The sequence below is a fragment of the Poecilia latipinna genome, unplaced genomic scaffold (genome assembly GCF_001443285.1).
Source record: "Poecilia latipinna isolate Pla-1442-1.1 unplaced genomic scaffold, P_latipinna-1.0 Scaffold8, whole genome shotgun sequence".
NCBI lineage: Eukaryota > Metazoa > Chordata > Actinopteri > Cyprinodontiformes > Poeciliidae > Poecilia > Poecilia latipinna.
The window spans coordinates 392,715-419,474 of record NW_015112624.1 but is presented as its reverse complement, the minus strand read 5'-3'; the positions used below and the strand labels follow the sequence as shown (position 1 = coordinate 419,474).

General features: G+C 39.3%; 4 protein-coding genes and 1 long non-coding RNA gene across 7 annotated transcripts in view; 2 read left to right on the top strand and 3 right to left on the bottom strand.

Annotated features, from left to right (window-relative positions):
* The first annotated feature begins 400 nt into the window (after positions 1 to 400).
* On the top strand, positions 401 to 2,630 carry LOC106944859 (phospholipase A2-like). Its single transcript, XM_015028140.1, has 4 exons — positions 401 to 632; positions 710 to 866; positions 940 to 1,067; positions 2,372 to 2,630. Exons 1-4 carry the CDS (start codon positions 416 to 418, stop codon positions 2,485 to 2,487), a joined length of 618 nt encoding a protein of 205 aa, XP_014883626.1. The 5' UTR covers positions 401 to 415; the 3' UTR covers positions 2,488 to 2,630.
* A 379-nt stretch (positions 2,631 to 3,009) lies between these two features.
* On the bottom strand, positions 3,010 to 3,698 carry LOC106944924 (uncharacterized). The gene is made up of 2 exons (XR_001424438.1): positions 3,594 to 3,698; positions 3,010 to 3,551 (listed from the first exon to the last, which is right to left on the bottom strand). It is a non-coding gene; the product is annotated as an uncharacterized LOC106944924 (long non-coding RNA).
* Positions 3,699 to 3,853: 155 nt separating this feature from the next.
* Positions 3,854 to 5,981, top strand: LOC106944895 (phospholipase A2-like). Its single transcript, XM_015028219.1, has 4 exons — positions 3,854 to 4,243; positions 4,346 to 4,502; positions 4,583 to 4,710; positions 5,760 to 5,981. Exons 1-4 carry the CDS (start codon positions 4,210 to 4,212, stop codon positions 5,879 to 5,881), a joined length of 441 nt encoding a protein of 146 aa, XP_014883705.1. The 5' UTR covers positions 3,854 to 4,209; the 3' UTR covers positions 5,882 to 5,981.
* Positions 5,982 to 6,521: 540 nt separating this feature from the next.
* Positions 6,522 to 10,499, bottom strand: prkab1b (protein kinase, AMP-activated, beta 1 non-catalytic subunit, b). Its single transcript, XM_015028056.1, has 8 exons — positions 10,128 to 10,499; positions 9,826 to 9,986; positions 9,099 to 9,268; positions 8,905 to 8,998; positions 8,664 to 8,778; positions 7,495 to 7,628; positions 7,327 to 7,395; positions 6,522 to 6,823 (listed from the first exon to the last, which is right to left on the bottom strand). Exons 2-8 carry the CDS (start codon positions 9,961 to 9,963, stop codon positions 6,746 to 6,748), a joined length of 798 nt encoding a protein of 265 aa, XP_014883542.1. The 5' UTR covers positions 9,964 to 9,986; positions 10,128 to 10,499; the 3' UTR covers positions 6,522 to 6,745.
* Positions 10,500 to 18,906: 8,407 nt separating this feature from the next.
* msi1b (musashi RNA binding protein 1b) overlaps positions 18,907 to 26,760 on the bottom strand; it is a 30,563-nt gene continuing 22,709 nt past the window's right edge. Inside the window, exons 9-15 of one of the 3 annotated variants that reach the window (XM_015027986.1) lie at positions 26,618 to 26,735; positions 24,818 to 24,898; positions 21,824 to 21,880; positions 21,420 to 21,482; positions 21,171 to 21,325; positions 19,252 to 19,297; positions 18,907 to 19,142 (exon numbers count right to left, since the gene is read on the bottom strand). In XM_015027986.1, the coding sequence (XP_014883472.1) occupies positions 19,256 to 19,297; positions 21,171 to 21,325; positions 21,420 to 21,482; positions 21,824 to 21,880; positions 24,818 to 24,898; positions 26,618 to 26,735 (516 nt within the window). In that variant the 3' untranslated portion in view covers positions 18,907 to 19,142; positions 19,252 to 19,255. Of the gene's footprint in view, positions 19,148 to 19,251; positions 19,298 to 21,170; positions 21,326 to 21,419; positions 21,483 to 21,823; positions 21,881 to 24,817; positions 24,899 to 26,617; positions 26,736 to 26,760 lie in introns of all 3 variants that reach the window. The other 2 variants (XM_015027978.1, XM_015027995.1) reach the window with 2 other exon arrangements.

Genomic DNA, 26,760 nt, shown 5'->3' with positions numbered 1-26,760 from the left:
AAGGACCAGGGAAGAGGAGCAAACATACATGAATTGATTTCACATAGAAAATAGCCTTTTATAGATGATTTATTACTGACTGATGTTTTCAGGCCTTTATTTTTGTCAATAATGACATGCAGCTGACTAAAACACAAAATTAACAATTAGAACATTCCAATAAGAAAGACAGCTTTAACACAGAAATGTTTGCTTAATAAAAGGTATGTTTGATATCTGCTTATTTTAATCTTTTAGTCATATTGAATATGACTGCACTATAGGACAAGCCAGGAAGTGAAGAGATGTTTTTCCTTGTTTTTGTTGTGATTAGTTTGTTCCCACCTCTGATCTCTGTCTCCAGTAGAGGTCCGATGTAGTCAGGTTTGATTCCCTGGAGAACCAATCGCAACGCTTGAGGGACTTGATTAGTTCAATGCGATTGATCCCACACACACAGAAGTCACGCATTAGGATTGGTCGGACCAATCAAGACAAACCCTGGACAGTGAATACCTCCCATCCCCCCCGCTGTGCTTCTTATCTGAAATTTGCTCAGGCCCCTCCGTCCTTTAAGAGGACGCCGCCACAGACTGCAGCCTTCTTCAGATCCACAGTCATGAACATGAAGGCTCTTCTGCTGCTTCTCGCCGGTAAGCCTCTAAAAGCTCTCAACACTTGACCTTCTGTTGCCTGTGTTGATTCGTCCCACCTCACCTGTCTCTTCCAGCGTGCGCGGTCAGTGGGGGACATGTCCCCCAGGCCGTTTGGCAGTTTGCGGAGATGATCAGTTGTGCCCAGCCGGGTGTTAATCCTCTGGCGTACAATGAATACGGCTGCTACTGCGGCTTGGGGGGCTCTGGGACTCCTGTGGATGATGTGGACAGGTGAGATGCAATCCACTTTTTAGTTTTTTTAATCATGTTCCGACCTATGACCTCTCGTCCGCTGCATGTTTAGGTGCTGCCAAGTTCATGACAACTGCTATAGCCAAACAATGAAGATTCCCGAATGCGAGGGTATTTTCGACCTTCCCTATGTTATCGATTATAATTTCAGCTGCTCAAACAAACAGGTGTATTGCCCAGGTAAGACTATGAAACACTGATTAAATCTTCATGTTCTGTATATTGAGACTTGTACAACCACAGATTTACTTTCAACTTACTGGGATTTTATGAGATAGACTTAAAAAAGTTGTTCATCATGATGAAGTGGGAACATTTTTCAAAGATATTTCATAAATCAAAACTGAAACAGATTCAGCTGCAAGCGTTTTAGGGCACGTCTGCTATTATTGTTCATCTACAGAAACAGACATTTTTGTCCATCTTTCTTTTTTTTCTTTTCTTTTTTATATCGCAACTTCAAATTGGCTGGAGAATATCTGTAAAAACCCATTACCAAGTCTGTGTGTTTAGGTCAGGACTTTAACTAGGCCATTCTAACAAATTAGAATGTTGTAATCGGGCTCACACAACTGCTATTAATAACTTTTAAAAGATAGATAAAGACATGAGGATTGTTCTTAATCATTAAGTTTACAGACAAAGTGAACTTAATGCTTCTGTTTTTTATGTATAAAAATAGAATTTCAACAGAATAACTGTAATTCAGTTTTTTTATTCAGTTCTTTTATAAAATATGGCATCAAATGGCTTTGTTTTTTGGGTAGGCTTCTTGTTTTGTTTTGTTTTTTTCACTTATTTTTCAGTCACCCACCGCTACTTTAGTAGTTTGAGTTTTTTGCTTTGTTTTGAGATCTAAAAATAGATATAATTAACAAAGTTAAATATTAAATTATTTTTCATAATTCTGTAGACCATTACATCGTATTTATTTATATAACATAAAATATTACAAGATCTAGCTTTTTCTATGTGTCAAATAGATTTTGCTGTTTTATACAAGTTTTGCTTTGTAGGAGTAAGGGTAAAAATGTTTTCTTGGACAGAAAGTTACTCAACCCTGATCTAAACATTCATCCATTGTTGCTCTGGCTGAATGTTTAGGTTTTTTTGCCATCAGGAAGGCAAATCTTTGCTAAAGTCATGGCGTCCTGTTAGAAACACACGTGATGAGATGGTGCGTTCAGGGTTAATTTTTAATTTAACTACAGCACTTTGAATGTAGACCAAACAGTTAAACTTCTCATCTGACCTGAGCACCTTGTTCACTGGATTATATTTAGGGGTATTAGATATTTAGACTACATCAATAAGCATATCCCATTTTCATTCTTGATAAATCTTTCAAATCCATGCATTGTTTTTCTTTCACTTCATGATTGGTCTATCACATCAAATCCCAATAAGAACATGCATCATTAGTCTATTTATTCTCTACCAGGCCCAGATTCTCTCACTGGTTCATATTTTCTCTGTGTTTGCAGCGACCAACAATAAGTGCCAGGCTGCAGTTTGTGAGTGTGACCGCGTGGCGGCGCACTGCTTCGCTCGGTACAATTACAACTCGGAGTACAAGAACCTGGACTCTAAGTACTGTTAAAGACTCGCAGAGCTCGACGTGTGCGTCACAGTTCTTCTCCAAATCGGATCTGTTTCTCATTCGTGATTATGAAATAAAAGATTGTGGATTTTCTTAAAATGATAAAAATTTAAAAAAGTTTAATAAACTGGTCATATGCTCTGCTCATGTGTTGAGGTTCCGTCACTCCAGGTCTTGTCGGTACCAGATTTGTTTCACCGTCGATGTTTCTTAAAGTTACAGTTACCCATTCACTTCATTTCCTGTCTAAATACTGCGATATAAATCCCATTAAGATAATAAAAATCTTCCAAAAATGACAAATGTTCTTCGTTCAATGTGAACAAACTTTTGGAAAGTTAATTACTTTTTTTTTCGCCTTTTTTATGCAAATTGTCGCTTAGATACTAGCTCTCCTTACAATAGAGACCTGTTTTTAATCATACAAAAACAATTATAAACTCAGAAAAATATAAGCAATTAAGAAATTTAGCTCAATTAAATAAGCTAACAGAATATGAACTAAAAACAGGAGCAGGTTTGACAAAAAGATTTCTCTTTTTATTTTTTGAACAACTTATTCCTTAAAATTGTTCTACTTGTTAGTGCATCACATAAAATTCCAATGATGATGGGACAAACATTTAGAAAGGGATTATGCATAAAAGAAGTACTGCATCCATTTATAGTATGCATGCAGCACAGTAAACTATCTTAACATATTGCTTTTTTGTGTTTAATTATAAATCATTTAACGTAGCCAAGGAGCAGAGGAAAGCCGTGGGAACTCCAGAGATGTCATTTATTTACACAGCTGTGCTGATGGCTGAAAGATTGTCACATAAATGAGCCTGAAAAACACAAAACTGAGAGACTTCAGAGAAACCAAAGAGAAAATGGGTTCCTATTAAGGGGATAATGGAGACCCTTAACCACGGTGCTGCAGGGATGGAAGGACAACACAAAGACAACGTGCAGCCCAGCCAAACAGCACCATGTGCAAGTCTTCAGATAAGATCCACATTTATGTGGCATAAAGACATAAAGAGAAATTATAAAAAAGGTTATTGGAGCATGCAGAGTTCCTTTCACTGGGATTAAAGAAAATCCGTCATACAGGAACGCACGTTGTACGTTGACATAGTACAGTCAGGCAAGTGTTGTTCTCTTGGCAACCGCTAAATCCAAACTCACTGGTTTGATCTCCATCAGAGAGACATGATCTACTCCAGATAACGCGTCTCCACTGCTTTAGACCAGTCTGCTTTACACCATAGCATTTGCTTTGCATTTAACTTGGCAATGTAACACTTGGATCAAACTTCTCATTTCATAAAGCTCTCTACTCTTATCACGGTACCACTCTGGAATTCTTCTTTTTCTAACTAATGTCTCTTGTGCTGAATTTTAAATACCTGTGGCTAAGGAAGTGCTAGGAACACCTGGATTCAGAGACCTGGAGGGGCAATCGTCTTTATTTCATTTGTTCATGATTGTTTTGCTTCAGCTATTGGTCTCCCTGTTGCCTTCCAAGAAGAGGCCTCATCCAAATAGACTCCATCTCCTCAGGGACATTATAACCAAAAATATGCAATCCACCCAAAGAGGAACACATTATGACTGACTGGTCCAAGCAAGAAAAATCTCGAACAATGTACACCTCCCACCTCGCTTGTGCTAGTCTTATCTGACTTCTCTCAGCTCTGCTGTGCAAACGGACTCTATATCCTTTTGACTGGAGCCATGAGCGTGAAGGCCCTTCTGTTGTTTCTCACCGGTAAGCCTGCAGAAACTTCTCATTTTGTCCCGTAGATCACAAATCCACATTATAAAATAATTCTTCCTCTGTTTGTTTGTCTCATCTCTCATGTTTTTCCAGCATGTGTGGTCAGTGGAGGATGTCTTCCCATGGCCGTCTGGCAGTTTGGGGAGATGATCAGTTGTGCCCAGCCTGGTGTTAATCCTCTGGCTTACAACGAATACGGCTGCTGGTGCGGATTGGGCGGATCTGGAACGCCGGTGGATGACGTGGACCGGTGGGAAGCAGTCCGTTGGTTTCTTGTCAACAGAAGAGGATGAATCGCTCAATGCCTTCTCACTTTCTCTGCACTTTTAGATGCTGTGAAGGCCATGATAAATGCTACCAAAACAGCAGAAAGATTCCTGGATGTGAGGGTGTTTTTGACCTTCCCTACATTATCATTTATGGCTTCAGCTGCTCAAACAGACAGGTGTACTGCTCAGGTAAGACCAACAGGCAGTGATGATTTAGATTTGTTTTGTAAATCTACTCCTCTCTCATTGGTTACTCACTTCCCTCAAGGAACTCCATTCTGGATTAAATAACATAAAACTGCAACAACGAACATTTCCAATAGATGATGTGATTTGCTGATATCTATCGAGTCTATTTCGGTTCTGTTACTTTGGCTATGTAGTATGACTTGTGGGTTTTCACTGACATTGTGCAGCATTACAGTAAAAGAAGGACAAAGCTGTATTTTTAGACACTTTGCAAAAACACTTATGTTTGAATGGTCACAAAAGATATTACCCAGTCAGTTGAGGTGGGCTGCTCAATCCAAAAATAGTGAAAATATCAAGTTGGTACCAGTTTCAGATCAATACAAGATCGATGCTTCGGTTTTAACGTCCGTCTTGAAATTTTATTTGATTTTTGTTATAAGTTCTTAGCTCTACCTCAATATAGACTTTGGTTTGATTTGCTCTCAAATTATAATTATTTGTACTTTATTTAGAAAATATGCACACAAATCATGTTAATGTGTGCTAACATGATTTGTTTACATTATTAAAGTATTTTTGTAGAGACCTGTAAACTTAGTTTGATGATATATCAAAATATATTGAAGTATTGATACAAACAAAAAGTATCGGTACCAGTATCGTTATTGGCGTTGCAGGGTTTTTATTTAGTTGGTATCGCATTGATACTAAAATATGCAGACTCTGACATCTCTACTAGACAGGACAAGATCCTTTCACATGCATTTTATATACAAATAGTATCTTGTGTATGTTTTCAACATTTTTTACAAACAAAATCTGAATTGGTGAATAAAAAGCATCATGAACACGCTAAACTAGCCAGTCAGGCAAAAAGAGCATTAACCAGAAGAGAAGCCTTTTTTTCCCCAGCTGGGACAGTGAAGGTGGTCAGGTTTGATGGGGAGAAAGATGGAGCTAAAACATCCTGGAAGATTAAGAAAGAAATATTCACATTTTGGAAATTTCATGAGTTTTTTCCCCACTTTTTTTTTTCCTGTTTACAGCAGCCAACGATAAGTGTGAGGCTGCGGTCTGCGAGTGCGACCGTGTGGCGGCTCACTGCTTTGCTCGGTACACATACGACCCTGACAACAAGCACCTGGATCCTCAGCTCTGTGTCAGCTGAGTCACAGCACACAGAGTACGACATGCGCAGCACAGCCGACCTCCAAATCTGATGCGTTTCTGGTTAGTGAACGTAAAATAAAAGATGTTTGATCTGCTCACGTTCTGTCACCATCACTGCTTCCTATTTTCAACCAGTGCAGGACTTTTTGCATGCTGGGGATTCACGTGTTTTATGTTATCTATCATTATTTTGTAGACATCGGTTTTCATTTTGATATAAATTTTTTTGTTTGTTTGTTAATCGTGACCGATTGCTTTAGAATAAAAAGAGTAAAACATCCGAGGTCAAAAGTCCACAAAACTAAAGACTCAAAGTTTTTAAATTCTTTGTCTTATCTCATATTTAAGTATAAATATATTGGTTAAATATGAAGAGTGGTCAGGAACCTGCACAAAGCAAAGACAGAACTTTCAGACAAATAGAGAAAGCAGTAGCCCGAAAGCGACACAGTTTCTATATAATCTGTTTCCACACTTACCCCAAACCTGGAAAATACTTTCAATCGAATCCCATTTTCTTCTCCTCAGGATAGGAACCTCGTGGTTTTACAGATTCCCGTGCAACCAGACCGTCTCCCATCAGCAATTTACCATCAAACCCAGAGTCAAGATATAAAATGATTCGAAGCAGTCACATAATCTTATGCGGCAAGGCCAGATTGATTTATTCACACATTGACGGTATGAAACATTGTGAAAAATATTAACAGAAAAAGAGCTTAGTATTAACAAGTTGATAAAACAAGAGATCAAAGAATAGTTCAGAATGCTTTGTTATAAAAATGTTGGTCCTGTTTCATCATTAATCGTCATTAGAAGTAGCAGCTGTGTGGAACATTAGGTTGATGGTTGGCTCTCTGGGTTATATGGGTTTGTAGAGGAGAGTGGTCACGTATTTCTTTTTGTATCGGTGAGTAGCGCTGAGAACCATCACCCCGTCCTAAAACACAAAGAAGTTTCCGTTACAATTTGTACTGAAATATTTCTTCTGGATTACAATCCAGGTGTGAACTTGAGTCTACATGATACTAGGTCTTCTGTTAGCGTTAGGCCTGTCATGAAAAATTTTTCTGGACGATAAATTGTCCCAGAAACTATTGTGATAGACGATAATATTGTCATTTTGAGGCAATTTTCAACTAATAAAATAATCAGAATAATAATGACATGTTATTGTAAGTAGACCATCTCAAAGATAAAAAAAAACTTTTAAAGAACTGGGAAGAATTTTAAATATCCAAGATAAATAAACAAAACAATAATAATTAAAATATATGATCAAGTCTCTTAAAACAAAACTGAAAATTATTAATCATTTAGCTTAAACAGGGAAAACAGGAAAAAGTGAAAGTTAGGCTTATGCTATTCTAAAAATCCATTCAGTCAAATAACCATAGACATAAATGTTTAGTGCGGGATGCAGGACTACTTTCTGACCGTTACCTTAATGGAGAGGGCGTACAGGTGATTCAGCATGACGTGGTTAGGCTCTGGAAGTAGTGTCGGGTCACACTGAAGGACGATTCAAAATAACTTTTTTTAAAGATTATTTCTTACAAAAAGGTGCAACTTCCAGACTTAAACTTGCGCCGGCATGAGCTGTGGACTTACAGAGACGCCCGTGTCCTTGTTGAGCAGCACTTGGAGCAGGTGGGGCGGCAAGATAGGAGGCTGCTTGATCTTGTCGTCTGGCTTGATGAGGTATCCGTCCTGTTGGTAGGGCCCGGGTGGGGAACTGGACAGGTCTGGCACACAACAATCACTTTAGTTAAAAAAGAATCACGTGCTGAAGACTGAGTCTACAACTATGAAGACTCGTTTAAACTAAAGATGCAGCGATCAGAGTATGGCGGCCAGCTTCTGATTTTTGTAGAGCAGTGGTGCAACTGTCCACGTTTACTGAACTTTAATTGCACTGATTTTTTTTTTTTCTTTTTAGGAAAAATGCAAAACGCAATTTATTTCCAAAATGTTTCAGTTTTACCTAGAGATGCACTGATCTTGACTAAAAGCTGTTTGTGGTTCTATTTGCTATTAAACTGAATTAAAACAAAAAAAAATGGTTGATAAACACCAAGTACTTTGTGATTACCTTTAATTTGTATGTGTATTTTGGGAGGCGTCACATAAGTGAAAATTTCATTCCAAGACTTTTTTCCAAACATCAATTTCCTGAGCTAGCAAAACATATTTGTGCCTCTGAAAGCTGCAAAAGGCAACTTGTGCAACCTGGTCGTAGAGCCTTCACAATATGGATTTTGGACACTTTTAAAGTGTAATTAGCATCTTGTAACAGTGATTAGCACTGTTAGCATAGGCATCAGCACTACATCATTTCAATACCCACCTTAACTGAGATTTCCAAAAGATATTTATATGCAAGACAAAGGTTAAAAAATTTAACCTAAATTTCTTCAAACATTCACTGTCATCCTCTGAAAGTGTTGCTCTCTCTTGATATCCTGCAGCCCAGCCATCAGTAGATATGTCTCAATACGTCATGTAAAATACAGTTTCCTTTAAAAAAGGCCGTCATTCACCTCACTTCAGATTTTAAACATTTTAAAACTATTTTTTCCCCACTCAAAAACGACAGTCTTGATGTTACTATAACTTGCTAGCACTAAGGTTTGCGACATTTCTGACTGCACAGGGCCAGTCAAGAAACGTAGCTAGTTACTCCGTACATCTCTTGTTTAAACACACATTGCTTCAAATGTTCAGTTTCAAATGACATTTAGTGTAGCTAAAAGCATTTCAGTAACGCAGCTGCCATTTACCAAACATGTCCGCTGAGTCCTGCGAGTCGATCTTGAGGGCATCGAAGACTTCGAAGTCAGTTTGATTCACCTGAATGACGTTGTTGACTGTGCCAGTCTTGGTTGTTGTCACGGACTGTTGGAGCACAATTAGAACTTTGGTACAAGGACTTAAGAGAGCAGACGAGACTGACGTATGATGTGGAAAATCGAGTCGCCCTTAGTGGTGAGGTGACATCAGAAACCTTAAACTCTTACTCACCCCAGTCGGATCCAAAGTCCACTGTCCGTCAACGCAAAACTTGTACTGGTGCTCCCCCTCTGGCAGGTCCACAATGGCCACGAAGTTATTCTTACTGTGTTTGAGAAGCAACATGTCAAACGTATTTGAAAGGATAAAGCACCAGTTGGGTCAGAAGAGAACGACTAACACAGCTTGAGTCGTAGTTCGGGTACCTCTTGTTAAGAGGGATTTTGGTGGCCCAGTTGTTAAAAGAACCAGACACAAAGACTTCCTTGGCTGACCCGGCCCATCTGAAAACGGTTGGTCTGGCCTGCGCCGGCTCCTTACTGTCGTAGTCGAGGTCCTGCTGCCAGGCCAGAAACTCCTGTATGTCTGGGGAAGCCTGGGCCCGAAAGACATCAAAGGTTGGTGTCAATCAGAGGCAATTATTCTGACACCAAGCACTTCCTGTCTGAACAGCTGGGAACAAAGGGGCTCCTAATCATCTTCTCTTGACATCTATTTGAAGTTACTTTTACCAATGCAGCTCAAGTCTTCCAGAGCTAAACTCATACAACAAGTGAATAACCCGACAGAGTCACCAGCCCGTTTGATTTCCAGCAGATTTTGCTGTGTGGCTGACTTTTCCACTCCTGTGAGTCTGAACCCAAATTTGAAAGCACGACACACAGTTGTTTTGCATGGTGTTGGACTTTAAGACAATGTCAGAAATGTTTGGGAAGTTTCTGAATGCTGCATTATTTATAGGACGACCACAGGAGGGCGGTACACATCGGTGTGCTTAATATGCTGTAAACAAAGCCACATTTATTGGGAATGACAGCTCACAACGTTGTCTATATCGTCACCATCATAATTCATGTAAATGACCCCTGACGCTGCCGTCCCTCCGTCTTCGCTGGTGACTGATCTTGAATGGAAACCTGTGGCTGAACGTACCTTCGGATCTTCCCTGTGGAAAAGCTCTGCGTCGTCGTTGCTGTCCATCATGATGTTGGGTCGAGCCTCCTTCCCTCCAGACGGTCCATCTCTGAATGACCTCTCGCTGCTGGAGCGATCGCTGTTGCTGTTGCCCATCCTGACGCTGCCTGCATCAAGCGCTGAAACGCACAGAAACACACGAAAAGCTGCTGCTTTCAGAGACAACCTGCCCCCACCCCACGCCAAAAAACAAACAAACAAACAAACAAACAAATGCGATAAGAGATTCAGCGTTACACACAGGGGGAGAAAAAACCCACCAGTATGATCTCAGGATGATATCCGGTTTGCCTGCTGTTGTCTGTCTGGTCGGACGGAGGAGGTTTGGCTTTAGGGGCAGCCTGCATGTGTTGGTGCTGCTTTCACAGGTCAAAAGTCTCTTGTTTGGTCGCTGTTTCCGTCTTTGGAGCGGAGAAGTTTCTGTCTAAAGAAAAACAACAACAACAAAAAAACCTCCCTGAAAACACTCTGGCTAGAAAAAGACTGGACCGTCACAGTATTACAAATTGTTCCCAGAATTGCTTCTCCTGCCTATTAGTGTCCCTGTCCTGTTATTTTCGCTGTTTTCGCCATTTGGAGGAAACTTGAGCGTGTCTGTGAGACAGGACACGCCTCTTCCGCCCCTCTCCGGACATTAACCCTGTCATTTCCGGGTCTTGTCAACGATCTTGTGTAGTTAGTTTTTAAAAGAAAATGTGCCAACTCGGACTTATTGAGCCATTTTTATTTTGTTGTTATACAATTTCCTGAGCTGCTTGAGTGCCACGTTCATTTTTTTCAATTCCTCATGATGTTAGTTTACGTCATCCGCAGGGGAAAAAAAAGTGTGTAATATTTCATTATAGTATATATTCTTGATCGTACAAAAAAAAAAAAAAAAAAAAAAATCAATTTAATTTTTTTTTACATTTGGTACACAGTTTTGTTATTATAATTTATTGTTCTGACCCGTAAACGTGTTCCAATACAGGGCCGGCCCAAAGTTAAATGGGGCCTTAAGCAGCACTATGTTTGATCCCCCTCTTCATGCTAACTACATGCTGAGCAGATGTGAACAACCCGAAGCTCAAACACACACACACACACACACACACACAAATGACTCGTAGCGTCAGAGTGTAACAATGGTAACACAAATATCAAACTATGAAGATTATACTTTGCACTTTTACAAAATAAATCTGATTTTATCTTGATTATCTTTGCTGAAACTGTTAAATCAAATTTACTGGTATTCTCATTTTCAATAAAGAAAAAGAAGAAAAAAATCTTTATCGTTCTGTGATAAAATTTTAAACATTTATGCAAGGCCCCTGATGGTTTTGGGGGCCTGAACAGCAACTTAGGCTTTTGTCAGTAGACGTTTAGTGTAGTGTTATTAACTAACAATTAGAAGAAGGCTCAATGAGACAAGGTTTTACATTTCTGTTGTTTATTTTCAAATGATCACTGTCAATTAATTCAAATGCATGAAGATGAGAATAACAGTCCATAACACTCAAAGATCATGATCCAGTTTTTAAAACATTTTTTTTTTTTTTTACATTTAGTTTAAAACATTTATCTCATCACCACTTTGAGGCACAAAGTGAAGATTTTTATGTCCAGATTGACAAAGAGGACCCAAATGCTGAAACATTACACGTTAGTTTAAACACAATCAAATCATTTGTTATATTCACGATTCTCTCCTTTAGTTTGCTTTTGTAACAAACTTTATGTCTTAACATGTCTGACTCCAGTGTTTCCCACGGCTCTCCAGTTTCCAGGGTGGGACTGTATACACTCCAAATAGCCATAAACAGCGTCGTCAGTGGCTTAGCGAAGACCAGGTCGCCCCTTTCCTTCCTGTCCGGGTTTGTAATTATTGCTGCGTCGTGTGCATCACCATTCTGAAAGCAGAAAGCTTGTCAACAAAGTCTTTGTCCTCAAGCTGTGCCACCGCCATTACATTTTAGCTGATTGTTATAAATATTTACGGCTTGGTTCCACCGCACACTTCCTACCAGTGTGAGGAAATGACATTCAGATCTTATAAAATCTCACCTTGAGGACAATGAATCTTTCACTTTTAATTTACACCTGTATAAAGGTCAAGATCAAGTCAGATTTATTGTGATTCCTACAGTATACGCAACACGTAGTGGAACAAAACGGCAATCTTCCAGACTGAGGTGTTACAGATCATAACATCAACTAAAAATACAAGTAAACATAAACTAAAAACTAAACTAAGGTTAAAATGCAAACTTGAGGCAGTAAAAGTGCAGCAAAACAGCAAAACATCTTAATCTACATGCTAATGAAAAAACAGCAGCAATGTGATCAAAGTCTGAGTGGATAGAACACCAAAGCAAGCACATTTATATTTCATATGCAAGGATGAAACCAAGTGCTTCAAATAAAAACGGAAAAATTATAAAATAAAAAAAGAATATTTGTTGTTAGAATAAAACTAAGTGTACAAAACCAGTATTTCTAAAAGATCTGATTGCTTCCAGCAGAGGGCAGCAAAGAAACTCAAAGTCATTTCACCTTGTTTGAATTTACCTGTTCTGCATGTTTGTGCTGACAGCTTTGTGTCTCAAACAGCTTGGACACAAACTAACATTGAAGTTTGTGACCGTAACATGACAAAATGTGGAAAAGGTCAAAGGGTACAGATACTTATACAAGACCAAGTTACAATTGTTTGTGTTTCTGCTGCAGACTGTTTTGGGTGAAATAATTTCAGAGCTTGCTAGTCTTGTTAAAAGAGTACATTCTTAGTAAATCCTAAAAATGTCTCATGACACGCTCCAAAACAATCTCCTCTGATGATTGAGTCTTGATGGGTCAGGACTCATAAAGAAGTTAATGACCTAATCTCACTATAAATGTTTGGGTAGCTTCTGTCTTTTGCAGCCTTTATTAAAAATGCTGCACAGAACCTTGGTTTAAATTGTAACAATGAGCTCTGAAGGTTTCCCTCCACTCAGACTCAACCAGGTTTGTATTCACATTTCCGGTTCTTCTCGGTGGAAATGGATTTCCAGGGTCAAAACCAAATCCCTGGGACTTTATGTTCAGCTCATTTGAAGCAGAAAAAACATTTGACGTAGTTTATTTGAGAATAACTCTTTGTGAGAAAGTTCTCAAACAGATAATTGACACATCACATGAATATAATAGTGATTACACTTTATTTTTTCTGAATCACCTGAGCTGAACTGACGGGCGACACATTTGTTGTGAATCTTCAAGGTATAAATAAATGAATAGTAAATTAAGTGTAATGTATAAATATAAATTCTTTTCAACTAAAACACAAATTGATTTTATTGTTTTGATCTCCATAAATTGCACATACTAATTGCTTAACCTGAAAAAAAAAAAGAGTCAAGTTTAGACAATTTTAATGACAAGAGTAGCATTAGCTCCGCCCACTGGCTTCAAAAGATATGCTTGACAGAAAATGAAATGTGATTCATAAAACAACTTAAATTATGTGTTTTATATAAATAAAAAATAATAAAGAAAAAATTTTTATCAATCACATTTCAATAAGTTATGAATTGTGAAATTATAACTAGACTGAACATCCAGGTTAAATAAAGCTTAAATGTAATAAATACTTGCTTTTATTTTAAATTTGAATCAAATACACATAGTCAAGTACTTGTTTCACATAATTATTAATCAAATTGTGGCACTCTTGGATCTCCATAAGGCAGAGCTACCCAGTGTTTCATTGAATTGATTTCTCAGACTGAACTTCTTGTTAGCCAATGTTGCAAGTTTAAAATCCTTCTTCCACCATCTTGTCCACCAAAGGCCTAGAAAGAATAGTTAGAGTTTCGTCTTTTTGAGAGAGATTGCTGTAAAAGCTTGAACTGTTCTCGTCAATAAGGCAACAATATCTTCCTGTAGCGGCGAGTGGCAGTCAAGGCCAAGAAAATAAACAAATCATTTGCTCCCTTCTTTTGCATCCAGCTGCATTTGCTCCATCTGCACCTGTGCTCGCCCTTCTTATTATCTCTAAATCATATCTGTGGACTGCCTGCATGCCTCATCTTGTTACTCAAAACAACAGCTGCTGTTTGGATGTCAACTTCACACAAACTCGACTGTCTCCAGCAGCCAAAAGACGAATGCGATGTGTCAAATCATAACTAATGCGTTGAGGTCTTAAAACCCTGCCGGCGGTGAACGCTAACCAGGAGGCTGAAAGGAGCCGGATTTACTGGAGTTATGGACGTATTATGATGTAACGGGAGATGGAGCACTCGTCTTTGCGCGGTGGACATGGCTGGACTCTTGGGTGGCTCATAAATTGGAAGCATATTTGATGCTATTATACGCCATCAAATATGCTTCCATGCTATGGCTGTGGAAATTCAGTTGGACAGCGGCGAGAAGAAACACATTTTGGATTTTTCCTCATTTGAGGACAGCACTTTAAATTATCTTCTGGGAATTTATTGTATTGTTTATCGTGATAATTTGTTTTTGATTGATTTATTGTTGTCATGAGAAATTGCAATTGATCATGTTTTTAAAAAAACTAAAATGTCCATATTGTTGTTATTACTTTCTCCACAGTTTGTTCATCATTAAAATATCAATACATGTATTAAATGATGCTACTGAATGCAGTCTAGTGACTCAAATCCCACTGCTTCACGTCAACTAGTGTCCTAAAGAAGTACATTACAAATGGGAATGTTTTTCAAGAGTATTACTTGTTTGTGGGGGTATGATTAGTGTGTCATGCAGACAGCGCCATACAATTACCTAAAAGGAAGTAATAAATACTTCGCATCACTTTAATTATTACAATGGCACCACAAAATATCGTGATGAAACGTTAAATCCATATCGCCCACCCTACTCCGTAAAAAAGTGATATTGCAACAATTTTGTCCAAACTTTTGCACTCATAAGTTCATTTGTGTCGACAGCAAAAATCATATAATTGTTGTTTAAAATGAGTCAATTAAACTAAACATATAAAGAAAGAAAAACGCTGCCTTTAAGCCCGAGTTGTAACTCACGAGAACAAGGATAACCACACCACAGTGCTAATGACCCAGAGGCAGAAGGGGGCGAATACACTGAGATGGAGGAATGTCCTCACGAGGAGGGATCCCCTGAGCTCCTCGTGGTTCAAGAAGAGGAGGGCGTGGCCTTCATGTCTGTCTGCGAACATCCCACCAGACTGGAAGAGCAGAGGGTCAAAGCCGCAGCACTGAGATGCAGAGAGGCGGTGAAGGTGGAGGCAGGGAAAGGGAGGCAGCGGAGCAGTGATGATGGAGGAGAGGAATCAGCCGGCGGAGGAATACGACAGGGAGGCGGAGGCAGACTAACCTGAGGCTCAGAGGGTTCGCGGGAAATAAATGTGTAAATGGAACAGAACCTGTTTCACTGCTTCATGATGTGAAAATTACTTCACTATTATCATATCAGTGATCTGTAACACTTTAAATGAAAATTATAATTAGAAAAATGACAAAGAAACAAAATGACAAAGAATATGGTCACAAAAAGCACAAAGCAGCTGAGAGATGAAGAACAAAGTGGATAAAGTTAATGTTATACAATGGAAGGCCTTGCAAAAGTACACTGCTCAAAAAAATAAAGGGAACACTCAAATAACACATCCTAGATCTGAACGAATGAAATATTCTCATTGAATACTTTGTTCTGTACAAAGTTGAATGTGCTGACAACAAAATCACACAAAAATCATCAATGGAAATCAAATTAAATAACCAATGGAGGCCTGGATTTGGAGCCACACACAAAATTAAAGTGAAATGTTCCCTTTATTTTTTTGAGCAGTATATTATATTAACTCTATTTTTTTCATACTTTATTTTGGCTACCATTACAAACATGAATATGCTTTCTTGTGACTTAATGTGATAGACCAACATGAAGTTGTGTGCATGAAGGAAAATAAAAACAAAAACTGGAAAGTGTTAACATTTGCTTCATCTGACCAGAAGAACTTGTTCCACGTTTGCTGCGTCCCGCTTGGCTGCCATCATAAAAGCCAGTTTTGTGCACAGCTAACATTTACCTGAGCTGAGGATATATTCCACTGTGAAATAACATTTAAGAAATCATACTCTGAAATACAGTGCCCAACTGTGCACCACCTTGGCTTGTTTTTACTTTTGTAATGCTTTTACATCTATGTAGTTTTTTTTTTTCCCTCAAAAAGCCCAATTTTGTTGATAACCAATTTTTAAAAGTAATAAAACAGCAAAACGTCAAGAGTAATTTGTATATATAGGCATTGGAAAGTAGAATGAACCAGAGTTAACTTCAGTCACTCTGATTTTTGGTCTTACTCAAAAAGAAAGTACTCAATCTAAAAATATTCTAGTGGAACTTTTTTTTTCATAAAGTAGCAACCCAAAGGCCAAATCAGCTGATGAATATTAGCGATGAGCTTCAGCACAGTGACCTCAGTCATGGTGATTTTCTGAGACTCTGAATTCTGCGTTTTCATCATCTGTAAGCCACATTCATCAAGTACATAAAAAATAAATGAATACACGTACATGGAAAAGATGTAGAAAGAAAAGATAAAGAGTGAACTAGACGCCAGGGTGGAATGTTTTAAAATAATTTATTAGGAATTTTAAAAAGTTCTTTTTTCCCCCCCAAAATAAGGAATAAAATGACAGGGAAAAAAAAAAAAATCAGAAAAAGTTACAGTGTTGACAAGTTTTTTTTTTTTTCAATGAAACATTTAAAATTCCCGCAGCAGGTACAGCGAGTGTATCAAAATGTAAAACATGGTTATTTTGTAGATCAAGAGTGCGTTTTTCTTTTTCTTCAGCTAACATTTAAAGAAAACGTAACTTTATGGTGAACAGCCAGTGCAGCGTTCTAGTACCTCTCGTTTTGGTCTACAAATAAACAAAACAAAACAAAAAAAACAAAAATAAAAACAGATGTCACTTTGCTACAGACTGTGACCTCCAGTGGATATGCAGTGCTGGAAGGTGCGGACGGCGGGGTTTACTATCCGCACCCTGATATAGATGTTAATGTACTAATAATAATAATTAAAAAAAAACAGAAAATCAGATTAATATTTCACATTTTGCAAATGCCCCCCCAAGAAATACAGCACATGGCACACTGGAGACCAATGTGCATCAAACCACATGACACATTCACATGAAAATCACGGAGCAGTCCCCGACTCACGACAGCTCCTGCATGCAAAGTCCTTCATTTTCCTTCGCAAAACAAATCATTGGATATTAAAAATCAGGTAAAACAACATGATAACGTAAGAAAACAGCATGTTTCCTGACAGAGGAGTGTTTTCACACCCTCACCTCCCAAAAGCGGAAGGTGTTGTTCCAGACTCGGCCTCTTTTCCTGCTGAACTCAAAAGTAAAAGCGTCTCATCTCCAAGGAAGCCGTTGTCGACCTGACACACGATTTTACAAATGTCTGGAGAGAAACGCCGTGTCGTGGCTGGTCTCACACTGACAGACGAACTGAAATGTTCTTGACCTCCAGGCTGGCTTAAAACGCCTAACAAGTAAGATTCCCCCCGCCCCCACCCAAACACACTTTCTCCAAAAGCCTCCAACCTCCCAGACACTAAAAACGGCAGAGCCCTGCCACCCGGAAATCAGTCGTATTTACAATATTTTACAAAATATTACAGTTCCTGAAGGCTAAAAGAAGTACAGATGTAGCCATGTTTTTGGCAACCCAGGTAAAAATGTGTAGAAATCCTTAAAATAAATTCATCTATTGTGGCAGAAAAATATTCTCACACTGAAGAACAGAGAAAAATCCAAAAACAAAGAATGTTTTGAATAAAACTGACGGAAACATAATTACTGCTAAATCTGAAAATGCCATTTAATAAATTTATCTGAAAAATTTTGAAAGAATTTTTTTTGTTGTCGTTTTTGTAAATATTTTGTGACAGAGTTTCGTTCCTCTATGCCACTCTTCAAAATGGGAAAGACAAAAGATAAAATGCACTTGGAGTAGGGCGGATGTGGGGCGACACGAGTCAGGAAAAAGGGATAAGAAAATGTTTAAACAGGAATTGTTGTTTAAGAGTTAAAGTCAGAGCATCTTGGCATCACCAAGTGTCCATAGCAAGGAGGGGTCAGCAACCTTTAAAATCTACCCAGGAGCAATTTCTGCCCTCAGTCCAGCTGAATACATCAGGTTTAGATATTATCTGACCTTTCAGAAAAAAAAAAACATCTTGCAACTTTTGATAAATACTAAAGAAAATGTGTCATAATTTTTTAAAGAGAACCAATTTAATTCCCGTTTTTTAGTTTTAATATAAAGAAAAACATCAAACTTTGTCAAAAGATAATGGCTACATTTTCTTATATGGAATGTTGATATTTGCAGTTTCCAGCTCAGCAATAAGAAAAATAAAATCTAAATAAAAATAAGTACAACTTTCGGAGTCATTCTGCTGTGGGAATCAAACGTAATTATTCCGTGAAGAGAAAATGAAAACTCGCTAAAACCTGCATTTGTTTACATACATTTTTAAAACTTCAGTTGTTTCTTAACCCTGAACTAGACGCCATCCACATGCATCCTGCTTGTTTGGTGGATGCCCTTTTCTTTTTCCCCACCCAACAAATAGATGTACTCAAATTACACGTTGGATTTTTCTGCATTCTTTGGCGTGAGACGATACCACTGCGATAAAAGATGACTATAATTTAAAGCTTTTTAAATACTTTTCCTGGGGCCCAATAAGTCTGTCCGCACTGTTCGATGGTAATTAGTGTAACAACTCATGGCTAAAATCTACCAAGATATACAATTCCTGGCGTTATTTCAAAACATTAGTTTTACGTGTCGACATTCAGTGTAAAATAGAGAAATGTACAGTCATTTTACAGCTTCAAAACAAGCATGTTGGAGATCTAAACTAGCCTTCTCTCAGAGAGATCACTTTTTGGAGAGGACAAGTAGCTAAATAAAATACAGCTAAAACAAAAAACAGCATGACAAAAACAACAAAAATACAGCATTCGAATGTGTTGCTATAACATGTAGTGATAAGTTTCTTTTTCTCTTTTTTTTTTTTAAGTTTGTTTCATTTGCTAAAAAGGTGGAGTTTAGTGAGGTGTCAGTAAGGTGGGCAGGACGCGGCTGACACCGGGCGAGGTGGGGCGACTGTCCGGCCACCCGAACGCAGCAGAGGAGACGTGGACTGGACAGAGACGGACCAGATCAGCTCCGACGTAGTTTCAACTCCTTCCAGCTGTCAGTCTACGGCTCTGCACTGACACACAAAGCAGAGCCGGATTACTCACGGGTCGGCCAAACCGGGGCCGTCTAATTTGCTGCGCCTCGAGAGGCAGAAGCTAGCGCGGCGGACCGACTCACGCTCTCAGTGATAGCCGTTAGTGAAGGCGGTGGCAATCAGAGGGCCCTGTGGGAGCAAGCACGCCAGGTTAGAGTTTGCCGGTAGACAAAATGCGCACTTTGATTTTAATCTCTTCTAATGTGTCGGATTATTAAAACAGCTGCTGCACCGGAGCAAAAAAAGCCAAAACAATCCGTGCTGTTTGGTTGAAGAGGTGGACCAGGGGTGCACCGATTGCAGCTGTCAGGCCGATCACCGATCTCTAAAAAGCCTCACCTGCCAATTAGGATTTTGGCAAATTTATTTGTCTGAAAGATCGTAGATATAGCAACAAAGTTGGTAAATTGGAACCTGTACGGTGACTGAGAAACATATCACGATATAAAGGTTTCATATCAATCGATATCGGTGACTATTGGTTAATTTTTTTGTTTTAAATATCTAAAATACTGCCAAACCATTATTTATTTTTAGGTAATTTTGAGGGACAGTAACAAAATCTTAAACTGCTGCTGCGCAAGTTACTCTACAAACTGTTGCTAGGTAACCAAAGAGTGACTCAGCTGATATCACCAAGCTTGCTTAGCTAGCCGCGGGAGATTGAGCGGCTAAAGTTTATCCTCTGCTGGAACATTAGTCAATAGCTACGCTAAGAGATAAGTTCTGGAGAAGTTTAAAACGGGTTAGGTTATCAAACAATATCCTAAGCTAACCTGTGCTAACTCGCAGAGCACTGGAAATGGAAAAGGTTTGGCACAACTGCAGGCCTGCCACGATACGGACATCCGTCTAACCTGAACGAACATCAAGCAGAGAAGCAGCCAAAAGGCCTACAGTGATTCTGCAACAGCTAGAGGGGTCCAAAGCTGAGGTGCGACAATCTGTTGTCTGCACTACTAGCTAGAAAATGCGATGTTTGCTTCCACATGTTTACTGTTCACTCCGGTCAGATGGAAGCAGCTAAACTTGGAAAAGTTAATCTCTCAGCAAGACAAACTTAAATCAGTTTAAATCAGCATGTTTATGTGGAATGGTCCACTCCAAGTCCAGACTCTGGGTTACCACAGTTTTCAGATACTGAGTTTGAGCTATTTTTGCAATGAAGAGTTGGCAAAAAGTTTGGGACATACCCTGAAAGACCAGCAGAGAAAGGTGGAGAGGAGACGCACGTTTTCATTTTTATTTCTTTTTGAATTGAAAACCGTGTGCTACTTCCTTCCACTTCGCCTTCACACACCACTTTCTATTGGGGTGTGAAGTAAGATTACAATAACACACACTGATGTTGGAGATTTTGCTGTAATAAAAAATATAAAACATTTCAAAGGACATGAATGCGCTGCAGGGGCTTCTATTTCCGTCAAGCCTTTTCCAAAAAGCACCTATCTATTTTTATGGCAGAACATAGCAACCAGTGCTTCTGTAATTTCAATCCATTCGCCAGCAAACAATTTGCTCGGCAACAGTCGACCCGTTTGATCCGTGGAGCGAAGCAGCACCCTGCAGGGCTGAAAAGCGATGCAACCTCAGAGCCAAGGACTACGGCTTCTCAAGAAACGGCCACTTGAGGCTGTCTCACCACACCCTTCCAACAATACCATGAGGACAAGTCCAACGTGTTGTCCTCTGATTACACGTTTGAACTCACAATGGGCCATTCAAAACAAAAAAAAAAAGTTTGAAACCACAAGTCAGGCATTTGGATCTATATATTTTTACTTTTTAGCATAACTGTGTCCAGTTATTGTAGCTTTACTTTGGTATTTAATGGTTTTGGGCTAGACGTGTTAAGCAGGTCACAACAATGACGTTGCACTGTGAAATAAAGAAACTGTAAGCGGTGTGGATTTTCAGAAATTTACCAAGTTATATTTTTTACCTCTGAGCCACTTTCACAGCCTGCTGAGCAGAAATTCACCAGTGAGTCGTGGTAACTCACCCCCAAACTGTGGCTGAAGCCAGTGCTCGGGGCCGGGCTCGCAGCGCTGAGGTAGCTGCTCACAGCCGACTCCTGACTGGCCGTCCCGTAGAGGTCGGCCATCGGACCCGGGCTGCTCGTTCCTAGAAATCCTGCGGAGCGAGAAGGGGTGGAACCTGGAAGGGAAAGAAAGCAGCTTCACTGACGGACGACCCGCTAATCGCTGCACTTTATTTGGACTTCTGTGTTCTAGGAAATACAATGTTGTACCTCTAACGACTGCCGCCGCCGCTGCTGCCGCTGCCATTGGTCCATACGCTGTGAGAGGAATGGCTGAGAAGGCAGAGGTGGAAGGAAAAAAAACACAAAAAAAAAAAAAAAAATCAAGGTTTTTCATCCCTGGTTCTGAAAAACCTGACATGCAACTGCAGCGTCGCCCACGGATCTCACTCCAGTGACCACAAAATGTCATTTAGCCACACAAACAGATCATTTTAGCAGAGAACAATGGAGGCCATCTTGGTAACTGTCAGCAATCCTGCCTTCAGATGGAAGCCGAGGAGGATCGACAAACACAAACATGCAAACCAGAAGTGATGAGGTGATGTGCCGACATGTGGAGTAGCAGACTGAAAAGATGCTGCTTGTAAAGTCCAGAGGAGGGGCTGACTGACCTGTGAGCTCAGGGGGGTGGGGTGAAGTCAGAAGGGGAGTCCTCTCTAAGTGGAATTCTAAAACAGAAACATCAGAGTGCTGTTGAGACACACACTGTCAACAACACACCAGCAAGGACAACACATACACACACACACACACACATTAAAGGCGAGGGAGAAGCCTCGGAGGTGAGGAGCTGAATAAACAGGATGTCAGGAACAAACGCACAAAGCAGCTGAAGGATAGAACTGATGAACCCCCCACCAAAAAATGAAAATAAAATTTCTCCCAGTAATTATTCTGAAACGGCAGGAAATAAAATAAGTGTCACAAACGCCGTCACCCAAGCTAGAGACTCCAATCGGAGTGAGTGATTTCATATTTAAAAAGCAAGCGTTCTAATTTTCTTTGGTGGAAATCTAATTTTTAGGGTTATTTCCCAGATGATCAGCACACGTTCTACTGTAGCACACAGCCATGCCGTCTTTAACACACGCGCACACACACGCACACATGCACACACACACAGACACTGGTTCAAGCTAAGCAACGCCACTCCCTGATATTTACAAGCAGCCATTTACACTCAGTGTTTCATCTGTGGAGACATGTTTGTATTTGTGACAGTGCGTCTGCTGCCAGCTGCGATATGAAGCTGCTCTTTAGAGTTTAAAATGTGATCATGCAGCGCTAACACCTGGGATGAGATGTGAAAAGACATTCAACTTGCTCTTACTGAATCACATGCAGAAGGTATTGCGATTATTAGGGGTGTACAGATTGCAGTTTTTCCAGCCGACCGATCACAGATCTTCTAAAAGCCTGGAATGCCGACTCCGAATTTGATCGATTTAATTTTTCCTAAGTTAGCAACAACGGGATGACTATCGTGCAGAAGTGACCCAGTGGTAAACCCTCTCTCACAGGAGTCAGACGTCAGCCGATCTCTCAAAATGAAGGAAATCGGGACCAATTTCTCAACTGGTCGACTTATCGAAGCATCCCTAGAAAGTATTATCTGAAAAGCTGATTCGTTTTCTTGGCATCTGGTATTAAGGACTAGGAATTACCTCATATATTATTTTAAAAGCTAATCTTGCAGTGTGTGTGAATAAAACATGATCCTACAGCAGGGCTCTGCAACCTGCAGCTCCAGAGCCAAGAGTGTCTCTTTGGACCTCCTACAATGGCTCTTTAAAAGTGAAAAATGATAAATATCCAGCTAATGTTTTGTTTTTTGAATATAGACACTAGCAAGTGTAGGTTTTAGTATTTTAATTTTTTTAAAATGGAATAAGTGCATTAAACTACAACAGAATGACACTGAAGGAATCTAGTGTCAATCAAAATAAAGATATTTTTTATATCCATTTTTCTTGTCATGAGGTTGGAATCTATATGCTTTTATTTTTACGTAGTTATATCAGCGTCCCATAGAAGAAAATGCATCCATCCTCTTTTTGCAAAGAGTTTCACATTTTAATTTGTTTTAAAATCCAAAAATAGGAAATAAGATTGTGGCGCTTTAAGAACACCACCAAATTTCCTGCAGCAGTGAATGTTTATCACAAATGAAAGCTGTCTTTCTGTGACTAAAGATGAGTTTTATTTAGTTGGAATGAGGGTGAAAAAAAAATTGCCGTTTGGATTGTTAAGGTTGCAGACTCCTGTCCTGAAATCATGTTGTAGTATTAATGCAGGACATCTAAATACACAGACACTCTGGGTGCAATGTCAGCAAAAAACAAAATGTGTTTGTGTCGTCTTAAACATATAAATTAGGACTATAATCGCTCTACTGCTGGGAATAAGTTAGACCTTAGAGATGCACTGAGAAATCAGCCGGTGACTGGGATCGGGTGATTTTCAGCTCGATTGATCCTGAGCAGATGTTTTTCTGATCAGTGAACGCCCCGGGCTAACGGGTCAACAACGTTGTTCATGAGCGAAGACGACTCAAGTTATCCAAATGCACAAAGATATATTATCAAAAACCATATTTTCCATGACCTATTTGCAGTTTATTCTGGCTGTGACAGAGTGAGTTTACAATTTAAAGCAGATAACAGGAAGGCTGAACATATTACAACCAGTTTTCTGTTCATCCTTTGAGCTGTGTGGTCGCTGAGCACATCAAAAGTATCGGAAACCTTTTGGAAATTAAGTAACAATCTGCAGCCTATACAACACACACAACTATTAACAAAAGATGCTAAATCCAGTTTAAAGTGTCAAATCTGTGATCATTTGGTTTGTATTTTAATAAAAACAGATTTATAGCGACTGCTCTGCGACACACACACACACACGCACGGCTTTACTCCACCTCTAACATGAATAATTAGTGACTGCCAACAGCAGCAAGGCCACAAAAACTGATTTAAATGCAGTTCTTATAGTTCTTAAAGAGGTCAAATAATTACAAAATGTGAAAATCACCACTAATCTGATCAGTGCATCTCTAAACATTTGTCTGTTTTAAAGAGCTGCTGAAACAGACAAAATATGACAATTTTCACTGGATTCTTTTAAATGTCTACAACTTTTACTTATTACCTAGGAAACCCAGTGAAACCACAGCCTGGTGTCTGGTAGCATTAAACAAATGACGTCTCATTCGTCACATTCACATATTCAAACAGTAAAGTGAATCTATTTGACATTTCTTCCCTTCTTTCACTTTTGTCCAAATGACGGCATATCTCCTTTGTAGTGGTTAGACACTGGGAAATGTTACGCTCTTGTTCTCCACCTGGTGTTTATATTGTCATTATATATGCAATGAATCACAACAACCTGAGTTTTTGACCAGCAAATTACATAATAATTCACATATACACAACAACTTAGCTTGTCTTACTGTTTTCTCTCTTTTAGTTTTTACATAAACCAATTTTCTGAGTACCGTTTTTTTGGCTTTGATTGTCCAAACTATACACCGCTGTTTCTTTAATTTATTTTATTCCTGAGTTATTACGAGATGGAAACGTGTGTGAGCGTGCTGTGATTACCAGGGAACTGATAGGTATATCCAGGAGTGATGCCCGCGTAGCTCCGGCTGGTGTAAGTGGCGGTCTGGAAGCCGGGATAACCTGCAGGGCACAGAAAAATCAGCGTAAATATCCGGATCCCTCCGCAAAACAACGAAACGCACCGGAAACATTAGCACCGGTGGAGGACGTATTGACTCAACACTGACGCCTTCATGAGTCTGTGGATGTAATTCCACACTTGCGCTCCGGATTTCTTTACAAGAACTGGAACGGGGAGCTCACTGGTTTAGGCTTCGGTTTCACTCTCAGCTGAACTCACAAAAAGCAGATTTTCACTGGACGCAACCTGATCTCAATGCCTCGGCTAGAAGAAACACCAGTAGGCACAAGAAGGTGTTATTTATTTTTTCTCCAAACTGTGACTGAGCATAACTTTTTTTTTTTTTAAATGTTCACTTGCTAAGTAATGAATGAACTGAAAGACAGAAAGCACTTCTTAGTCTGAACAGTAGGTGGTAGCATTGGCATGGTAAGTTAAGTTGCTGGTGCTGTACAATAAAAGAAGAAAATTATAAGATTAGAAAGAAATATTTGAATGAAGAAGTGACAAAAAGTCTTAAAGAGCAACAGCAACAACAGAGAGGTTTCGGGAAAAGTTCCTTCAGTCTGAAGCTGAACTAAAAGGCAATCAGAGGTCTTAAGTGGCATTTCAACATGAAAAAAGTGAAAAGCAGGTGACATAACTACAATATTTACAAGTGGAAGGAAAAAATATATAGGTTTTGACATTTATTTTTAGAAAAGTACTGCAAGGATACGTAGTTGCCTTAATACTTTCTTAGCTCTGGTTGTGCGTTTAGTTCCCCTGTTTCTAGTTTTTTTAGGCTTCTGACAAGTTTTATTTCAGGATCGTCTTGTATTTACCGCCATCTAGCTTCCCATCAACTCTGACCAGCTTCCATCGCCCTACTGAAGAAAAATGTCCCCACAACATCATGCTGCCACTACCGTGTTGTACTGCAGCGACAGTGCGTTCAAAGCAGTTAGTTTCCTGCACTGTAACAATTCCCACATTTTGAAAATCATTAGATCATCTTCTTGCTAGCCTGGGACTTTCCACAATGGCTCTATAGCTAAAAATGATAACTAACTAACTAATGTTTTTAAATATAGATATATTAATATATGCAAGTTTTAGTAGATTTTTTCCATTTAGCAAACTCCTGCAATTGGAAAAACGCTAAAATTACCAGTTATATCCTTTATATATATTTTTCTAGTCATTTGGTTGGAAACCATGTGCTTTTTAAATTATTTTTTACATAGCTACATCAATATCCAATAGAAGAAACTGTGTCCATCCTCTTTTGAAAAGATTTTAGTTTGTTTTAAAATTTAAAAACAGAAATAAAATTGTTGTTCTTTAAAAATGACAGCAAATATTTATCAAAAATGAAAGTGGAGGTTTTTTTTTAAAACTTCATTTTAACATTTGTAGCTCTAAGCTAGTTTTATTTAGCAGGACTCTGGATTGTTAAGTTTGGTTTACTCCATAGAAGTTCAAACAAATTACTCTGAAGACGATTGCTGGTGTGGCTAATGTGAATACTTATACAGCAAGGTTGTGTTGCTTTCATTTCTTTTCCACTGGTGGGCACAATTAAATGTAGTGCAGACAGCTACAAGCTGCTGAAGGCGGCGGTGGACATTATCGCTCAGCTCCCCCAGAGACGTCATGCGACCTTTAAGGCAGCGGAAACGGTCAGCCTCACGTGAGCCGCCACCGCGTCCTTCCTGACCCGATCGATAGCAACTCACCCAGCATACCGATCCCTAGCATGAAGGCGTCCATCCCGTAGGGCATCACCCGAGAGCGCCCCCTGGCCGAGCCGGTGGGGGACATCACCTCCTTGGGCTGAGCTTTCTTACACTCCACCTGTTTTGGTGGGAACGGGGGGGGG

Bases quoted from the DNA above. Each gene is read 5' to 3' on its own strand.
- LOC106944859 (XM_015028140.1), top strand. From the start codon at position 416: ATGCGATTGATCCCACACACACAGAAGTCACGCATTAGGATTGGTCGG. The intron at 633-709 runs GTAAGCCTCTAA...TGTCTCTTCCAG, and splicing joins TCTTCTGCTGCTTCTCGCCG to CGTGCGCGGTCAGTGGGGGA. The intron at 1,068-2,371 runs GTAAGACTATGA...CTGTGTTTGCAG, and splicing joins CAAACAGGTGTATTGCCCAG to CGACCAACAATAAGTGCCAG.
- LOC106944895 (XM_015028219.1), top strand. From the start codon at position 4,210: ATGAGCGTGAAGGCCCTTCTGTTGTTTCTCACCG. The intron at 4,503-4,582 runs GTGGGAAGCAGT...CTGCACTTTTAG, and splicing joins CCGGTGGATGACGTGGACCG to ATGCTGTGAAGGCCATGATA. The intron at 4,711-5,759 runs GTAAGACCAACA...TCCTGTTTACAG, and splicing joins CAGACAGGTGTACTGCTCAG to CAGCCAACGATAAGTGTGAG.
- prkab1b (XM_015028056.1), bottom strand. From the start codon at position 9,963: ATGGGCAACAGCAACAGCGATCGCTCCAGCAGCGAGAGGTCATTCAGA. The intron at 8,999-9,098 runs GTACCCGAACTA...TCTCAAACACAG, and splicing joins AAAATCCCTCTTAACAAGAG to TAAGAATAACTTCGTGGCCA. The intron at 8,779-8,904 runs GTGAGTAAGAGT...GTGCTCCAACAG, and splicing joins GGACTTTGGATCCGACTGGG to TCCGTGACAACAACCAAGAC.